The 8,871-nt window shown below is 32.3% G+C and overlaps 1 protein-coding gene across 1 annotated transcript in view; it reads right to left on the reverse strand.

Annotated features, from left to right (window-relative positions):
• Positions 1–7,329, reverse strand: part of LOC107476913 (V-type proton ATPase subunit a1-like) — an 8,535-nt gene extending 1,206 nt beyond the window's left edge. The window contains 17 exon segments of the mRNA XM_052259546.1: position 1; positions 4–64; positions 392–475; positions 565–748; positions 836–1,042; positions 1,866–2,026; positions 2,373–2,526; positions 2,742–2,890; positions 3,087–3,194; positions 3,323–3,430; positions 3,693–3,830; positions 3,991–4,164; positions 4,278–4,391; positions 4,683–4,790; positions 5,931–6,050; positions 6,524–6,568; positions 7,198–7,329. The exon segment at position 1 is cut by the window's left edge and continues 126 nt beyond it. Coding sequence (XP_052115506.1) covers position 1; positions 4–64; positions 392–475; positions 565–748; positions 836–1,042; positions 1,866–2,026; positions 2,373–2,526; positions 2,742–2,890; positions 3,087–3,194; positions 3,323–3,430; positions 3,693–3,830; positions 3,991–4,164; positions 4,278–4,391; positions 4,683–4,790; positions 5,931–6,050; positions 6,524–6,568; positions 7,198–7,329 — 2,048 coding nt within the window.
• Positions 7,330–8,871: the final 1,542 nt, after the last annotated feature.

The raw sequence follows: 8,871 nt of genomic DNA on the forward strand, positions 1-8,871 counted from the left end.
GTTCCACCTCAGTCTCCATCTCAGTTGTATTAAGCTTACCATAAGTTTGCCCTTGAAAAAATCTCTATAATAATTCAGGATAGAAGAAGATTAATTGCCTGACAAACTCAATGGCCATGTGTTATTAATAACTGGCTATGAAGGAAAGTATAGAACAAGTTGAAATATGGCAACACAAAAAAGTCAGCATAGCCTATAGAAGTAAGTAAGTTAGAACAAGTATATTTTAGTCCACAGAAAAAGATCCTGTAATGGATCTCAAGTTGAGTTGAAGTTCAACCACCTTCAGCGGATCAGAATCCTAATAGGGGAAGCTCAAACCCCGACATAATTTACACATATCAAGCTTTCAAGCAATAAAATAAGAGAACCCTGAAAGCAAAAGTGGCACCTCATCATAAAGCTTCTTTAGTATAAAAGGTTTTGGAAAGAGCATCCAAGGAACTGCAATTAGAGCAGAAAGTAACAAAACTACCTGCATATAAGCCGTAACTCAGAAAAACGAGGAAATAGAACAATAATATATTTATGAAGCAACAATGAAAAAAAGAACCAGAATCATACTTGAAGTACCCCTTGGCCCCAGAATAACTGATTCTCACCGAGTTTCTCAAAAGGGCTTAAAAACATGTAAATCATTACATGATAGAGGTCCGCTTGTGAGCCAGTACACCACTTAACAACAATGAGAAGGGAAAGATACCCAAATAGACTGTTGAGGAAAATCATCTGTGGCACAAACTGGTACCTAGAAAGCAACATGAAGAGTAAGTTGAAAATTTTACTCAAAGGGCGGCAACAATAATAGCTACATCGAGTTAGAAGAGCAACACACCTTATATCTATTGAGTTAACAAAAAAACAAGCGTTGAAATAACTCAACATAATTCCTAAGTTCATATGCACCACACCAAGTAGAATGGACATCTTCATCTTGAGGGAGTTAAGGAAAGCCAATTCTGAACGACTTCCACGCCATCTGGGATCCACACCAAATGGGTATGTTTCTCGATATTTGACTAAACCAATGGTATGCGCATCCCTGATAAAATGTGGAGAATGAAGAAAAACCAAACAGCACAAAGTTAAGACCAGTTAAAAACAGCTTCCCAATCAAGTTCTGAAGCTGTAGAGGGCATTAACAGACAAGTGCATCTTTGCAAGGGACGGCAATAAATTATTCCTCATGGCATAATTTTTTCAACTTATAAATGAAACATCAATAATTTCAAATAAACAGAACAATAGTTTTCCTGTTAGAATTGATCCTATATAACAAAAAATAGAAACAAATGTATGATAATATGTACAAACTTCAAACAGGGAGGAAAAGTCAAATAATATTTGCTTCAGTCTTCAAGGATAACTGGCAGATGTCACGGTAACTCTTATAAGTTAGAATTGGTAATTGATGGTGTCAAACGAAATGATTATTCACATTGTCGTTCACAACTTAGCAGAATGACGTGAATTGACATCAGAAATTTAGAAAATGTAAAATTCGGCATATCTAGGAGTTTATACCATAACTTCAATGTTTGAACATAGGACCTCTACCCAAATGACATACATCTCATCAACCTGGCTACAGAACATATTCGAGAATACCTTTGTACATAAAATGCATTAAAGAAGAGAAGGCAATCAACTCATTCACAGCAATACCCAACTCCGAAACGCAATAACCAAGTTATTGAAGAACTTTTTCTTTTTATAAATGGAATAGCTCTCAACAATAGTTTTAATAAAGAATGCACAAGTGTAATTCAAAGAAATAATAAAGACAGCATAAAATACCAAGTAATGCATCATGTATTTAGGAAATATAACAAATAAAAAATACTAGCACAAAAGTTATTGAAGACCTGCATGAATTATCTCGGCATTTGTAAGCCGACACTCCAAATATGTGAAAAGGAACACAGAAAAATTCATTGTAGATTAACCCACAGTAGATTGAAAATAATGACATTAAAAGAAGCACATAGCGCCCGCCAAATAGCATCTCCATAAAGCTTCCAAGTCTCTGGGAGAAATAAAATAAAACTATCAGGTGTCTAGTTCCGATGCCAACTTTCAAAGTGCAAGACAAAAGTAAGGCATAACCGGTTTATCTGTATGCAATTATGTGTTTCGCAGAAAATAAATAAAATTGTTTTCAATATATTTTGATCGGAACCCAACTTAGAAATTACACTCTGATGCTAATCTGCTCGTAGTAAGTGGACGTACTAGCTTGTTGAACATCACAATGATCTTATTAGACATTAGATGGAAAAAGAATGATGTTCAATTGATGTGTCACACCCATTATGCATTTGGTATAATCTTTTCAATGTTTACTTTATTTGTGACAGTTACAATGAAATCACCTGAGCGCTGAGCTTTTTTTCACATGCTATAAGGACTAATGCTCCAAGCAATAGGCAAATTCCATGACCCCAGTCCCCAAACATCACCGCGAAAAGAAATGGAAATGTAATAACTGTGTAAACTGCAGGATTCGCTTCTTGATATCTTGCAACACTGCCATTAAAAATGCTCGTCAGGAGTATTTTCAGTTTTCCAATAAAGTTATACTTTGTCTTATTTGTAGTGCATCCATGTTGATCTGACGGTTTATTTATCAACTGGCATAGAAGCTATTCATGTATTTCCAATTCCACGAAAAGTAATTAACTTCACTGCGTCTTTAAAGCATATATGCTACTCTTACAAACCATAATAAATATTGTGCTCACCCATATGCATCAACGATTTCCTGATATGGGCTTGTGAAATTGTTGGTCCTAAAATATGTAGGCGGAGATTCCAGTGCATCCATTGAATGAAAGATTATGCCAACTAGTGAATTGCTATCAAAAGTTGCACGTTGCAATGCCTCCTGAATCTGGAATATCATAAATGCAATCTCTTTAGTGATAAACTGATAATATAAATAACCGGTAATGCTAGGGAGACAAAAAAACAACCAATTTTATTTAGCATTCATTAATTGCTGCTAAATCTTTTTAGTTACCTAACATTTCCGATAAATAACAAAGTGTCCCAGTTATTAAAAAAAAAAAGATTTAGTTGGGATCTACCTGTGCTGTTGCAGATATAGGGCACCATCCTTCCCCAACAAGACATTTTTTTGTGACATCAAAGTTTAGCATGTTCAATGTATCATAGACAGCTTTCTCTCTTCTTACCTAGGACAGGATGATGAGATTGAGAACCATTACTTGAGAATAATTATCAGAGATTAGTACACTTTTCCAGCTACAACAGACAGAACAAAAAAAATCTGAGACGATTATATTCACAAGTTAACTCTTACCATGTCCATCCATTTTTCAACATTATCTCCTACAGAAGCTAGAGCCTTATTCCGGTGCCTAGTCCCAGCATCCAAAGTAGCTTCTATGTCAGCAAGACGTGATGAAACCTATGACCACCAACTAAGCTTTTCAAATCATTTTGTTTTCAATTTCCTATGTATAAGTCACAAAAGACGACATAAATGATATAGAGCAACAGAAACAATCTACTTGGCAAGGCACAGTTCATTTCAATATAATTCACATTTTCTCATGATACTACTCAATACCAATGAATGATACTGCCAGAAAACAAAACTCAACAGCTTTATGTTACCGTATTCTGAAATCTTATTTAGTATATAAGGATCTTCTTAAGCTCATGTTTACCTCGTTAATTATCTGCCTTTGTTTACTTATATCTTCAGGGACAGGGTAACTATGTGCCCCAAACGCCTCACAAATTTTCAGAATCTTTGTTCTTGCTCGCTCCCCAGAGAAAAGCACCACAAATACTGCTTTCTCTATCTGGAAAGAAAATTTCAGAGGTCAGTCTTCATGCGGACAAAGAATCCATTGATCAGAAAATAAATGGAGGCATAAAATGGTACAATGATTACTTAAATACAGAATAAGAAAATTGTAGCCGAAAATAAATCATCATTAAAGTAATAAGAAGAAAGAAAACCATCTCATTTGAAATAGGATCCATGAGTTGGTCATCAGCTGGTTCCTGATTGAACAGCATGTTGCCTCTTGTAGCACGAAACAACATCCTTTCAAAGCTAAGAACTTTGGATTTACAAATTGTGCCGCTGATAAATCTTAAACCAGATTGATTTGTTGGCTCCATACTCGTTTCCTATTAAATATGCAAATAATTGAAGCGCATTCCAAGATAAATAAAATTAAGGCGAAATAAAAGGTAATAGACTAGAGGATTCTAAACTTTTGAATGATGAAATTACGAAGGACCTGTTCAAACAAAAATGGTGTCTCAACATAATCTCCTTTTGAGTTAATATTCTCCTCTAGTTCTCTCTCTTCTGGAACAGCATGGCCATGATTTGAAAATAGAATAGCAGATGCCTGAAATTTACCCATAAAATTATATCATGGATTCAGGGAAAAAAGTATATAGTAAGTATTTTATATCAAAGCAAATGGATTAAAATAAAATCAGAAACAATATTAGAATAAGTACACCATTCTAGTATTTAATGCGAAGTTGTGATCAGAAAGAGCACTATTTGCTAACTAAATTCGAGCGGAGAATATTATTATAATGAAGATAAGAGGAAGCAGATGATCAACTCTAGTACTTTCAAAGAAACATGAGGTTATGAGAATATGTTCAATACTAATCACAAAACGAAATACCTTTTGCAATACAACTTTGAACTCCAAGAGTTCCATATATGATTGCTGAAGCTTCTCACTGTTAGAATTCATTTCAGTTAGCACATGTTCATGCTCAGCAAGTTGTATCTGTTTTCAGAGGAATCCAAGAGACTAAAAACGTCAGCTTCGAGTGTTAAAGTTTCCACATAAAATAGTAAAATGCAGATAACTGACTTAAATTACATCATGTCATTTCTAATTTCTTGTCCTGCATCCTGAATATATTAAGGCTTAGTTTGGTAAAGTTTTTGCTTTTTAAAAGTAGCTTATGAAAGCTGTCTTTTAAAAGACAGCTTTTTAAAAGCTGCAGCACTTACGTTTGGTAAAATCAAATTAAAAAAGGCTTTCCATGTTTATAACAAAAAAAATAATTTTTTTTTCAAATTCTTTAAAATTTTATATAATATTTTAAAATAAAATAATGTTAAAATAAAAAATTCATAATAAACATAAATATAATAAATAAATTCTTCTATTTTTTAACTTTAAAATTTGATATAAGTATCATAAAAATTTATTTTATCCTAATCATATTATCATGTTTACAATATTATTCTATTCTAGTAGGCTAATAATAACACAGGAACCGGATATATTATAAAAACAAAAGAATCATAGAATAATTAATTAACATTACTTGAAAAAAAATCACAAGAAACAATAAACTGATAATATGATTCATAAATCAAATTTTGGAGTTCTAATTGAATCAATTAACACTTTATTTTGATACTAACTCAAATTTTAGAGACTAATAATTAACATATTTACTTGATTTATTCTCTGTACTAATATAAATAGATTTATCATTAGTCAATAATAAAATTTGTATGTAATCCAATGTTAGTACTGGGTACGTCCATTACCCACCTATATGTATATTGGTTCACCTTTACAGATCATAAAAAATGGAACACATATAGATTTTAATGGCAATATAATAGCGGGAAATATGTGCGGGAAAATGAAAAAAATTTGGTAAGCATAAGCCAGCTTTGAAAAGCTCCCTCCTAGGTGCTTTCAAAAGCACCCCTAACTTTTAAAAGCCGCAAGCACAAGCACTTGAGTTTTTTAATTTACCAAACGCAAAATGACGTGCTTGTGCTTTTTAAAAGCACAAACACCTCCTGAAAAAGCTTTACCAAACCCAGCCTAACTTGAATGCAAGCCCTAGGGCACTTACTGACCATATCTGTTGGGGAAAAAGCAGTAAAATAAGAGAAGGACCTCTAAATCCTCTAAGTGAATATCTGGCTGCATTACTGGATCAGAAGATACTACACCAGCTTTACTGATTTGATCCTTGAAGAATCGTAGCTTTCTTGAAATTTCTGCACATCGCTTCACCTGTTAAATACAAATGGGACTTAATATTGATAAATAAATAAATATAGACAAGTATAAGCATAACCCTGACTTTTGAAGATTGCTGATATCATATCCAATCCAAAAATAAACTATAAGCGATAACTTTAATGTTTTTTCTATACACGAAGTTCGGTTTACGTAAATTCTAGAAACTTGAGGGAAAACATCTTTTAAAAAACTATTCCAAAGTTAGAACAAGTTTTAAAATCAAATCTTGAGGATTTGGATAACAATAGTCTGATTGACATGAAACGATTAATGCTATTTGTCATATTCTTCCAACTAAGTGTATTTAGCAGGATCTCCAATAGGAAAACCTTTAAATTCCAACTTCACCTCAAATATTGACAAACAAAAATAATACATTTTAAACTTCAATGCAGAAAAGACAACAAATATCGGGGTATAAAGAAACCAACAGGATTCCGGCTAATGAGAGCAGGGAAGATTACCTGGTTAACAAACGTTCTCTGAAAGGGACTTTTCTCAGAATTTAACTGTAGATGAAGAAAGTATGTTCATAAGAGCACAATTATTTTAGATCTTAGAAGAATTTTACAGCAGCAACGTCCAAACCAGGAATTCTGGGAAGGCCAAAAGCACTTCTAGAAGCCCATATATACATCAATGATTCATCAGAAAATAGTAACTACTTAGGAGAGACCTCCTATAATTATAAACATTCTAAAGAAGTTATGAACGACGAATAATATAACAACAACAATGGGACTACGCAATTGTTGACCAGCTCTTCAATAGTAAATAGATTCATCATGCAAAGAAATTTCACATAAACACTCAGAACGTTCGATCACAGTTTTCACTAACTGTGCATGTGACAAACAACAAGAGAAACACCATTTGCCATTACCAGATTCATTTCAACAGTGAAATTCAACAACATAGCAATCTTCAACCGTTCCTTGAGAGATACGTAAACAGTTTTTCAGTTTTCATACTGAACTCGAACAAAACGACGAACGAACTCCAAAACAAACACGAAGAAATCATTCTTCCAAAAGTAAAGATAAAAAAACGAGCAAAAAAAATCAAAATGACGGAAAATTTGTGTAAGTAAAAGAAAAGAACATGAAGCTGATCTATGAAAGAGTATTATGGAACGTACGTCTCGGAATTGGAGGAGGCCGAGTTCGCCGAGATAGGAGACGGCTCGGTGAGCGGACTCGGCCGGAATGATGAGTTGGACGAGCGTCATCTTCTCGGAGCGCATCAGATCCATCGGCGGGAGCCGTTCCATTTTCCCGGGAAACAAGCAGGGAGCGGAACTTCGCGTTTAGATCTGAGAAAAGAAAATGAAAAACTTCTCTTTGTTTATTTTTATTTTTATTTTTTACGTGCGAAGAGTGAGAGGTTTGGAGTGCGTGTTTTTCCCTTTTTTTTTTCTTTTCTTTTTTTAAGTTGGAGGCACAGGCATCGGAGTTGACGAAGATAATGCTTGCAGTTTTGCAACTGTCATTGCAATACACACACGAACACGATGCAACGTGATGGAACGAACTTGGCGAAAAATAAAGAAATTCAGAGTTTAGTGTGGGAGAAATTACAAACAGAAAACATGGTTACTCTCTATTTCAAGTTGAGACTTGAGTCCATCAACTTGGATGGAAATGGTTACTCTCTCTTTGTAACTTTGTATGTGTTTGGTGTTTTTCAATCCACTTAAAAAGAATTGATTTTTTATTAATTTATTAGATTCGAAATTATATAAAAATATATATATACTAAAAATCAATCAATAAATAAGTTATAATGTATTTTCTGTATTTTTGTATAAGTATATATGTTAATTTTAGGATAAATTTTTGTGTCATGTGACTATGAAAAAATAAATCTCTTCAATTCTTTTTAATAATTTAGAAAATAAAGTATAATTTTTTATTATTAATTTTATAAATAAAACTAAAAAAATTATGAAAAAAAAGAGCCGGATAAAAGGACTACATTAGGTGAAGTAGTCCTTTTCTTGACAATGAACCTTAGATAATCTTACGTGAGCGGGATAAAAATACTACATTATATTACATTTATTCTCAAGTTGCTTTGTATTGTCGCGTGAAGTGGAATTATTTTAAAATTTAGGCTAGCATTAGCTAAAGTTTGACATTAAAAGTTATATACAAAGTCTTAATAAAGTGTAATAAATCATATTTAATTTATCATTCATGGAATGATCCATTAAGATGGATTTAAAAAGGAGATTGAGATTGAATGACAAAAATTAAAAAATAATATTAAAAGATAAAAAATTGATTAATTTTTTATATTATATTTTATTTATTTAAAATATAATACCGTGTTTAGTTTTAAATAAATATAAATAGAAGCCCTAATTTATTTTTAAAGAGGAACAAAAATTAAAATTTAAAAAGTTAAAAGAAAATATATTTTAAAAAATTTATTAAATTTCAGTATCATATGTATTCATTTTTAAAAAGTATAAAAAAATTTGAAATCTTGTATCCTAAAACTTAAATTTTAATTTCAATCTCTATCTATTAAATATAATGTTAAGACGAAGTCCTCTAATCTCAGTTACAATTTCAAAAGCTACAAAGAAACACAACCTAACAAGAATATAAGAAAAAATTGAAGTATAGTATTTTCTTGTATATAATATTTAATTGAAAAAGTATAGTGAGACAATGAGTTTAATGAACAATATGAACAATAGAGTTAAAAAAAAAAATTAAATTCAGATGATACACCAGCCGACACCGCCCAACTGTCCACAAACCCCCGACGAATACACTTCCTTTGCGCACATTTCGTTCGTCATGCA

The sequence above is a fragment of the Arachis duranensis genome, chromosome 3 (genome assembly GCF_000817695.3).
Source record: "Arachis duranensis cultivar V14167 chromosome 3, aradu.V14167.gnm2.J7QH, whole genome shotgun sequence".
In the NCBI taxonomy this organism is placed as follows: domain Eukaryota; kingdom Viridiplantae; phylum Streptophyta; class Magnoliopsida; order Fabales; family Fabaceae; genus Arachis; species Arachis duranensis.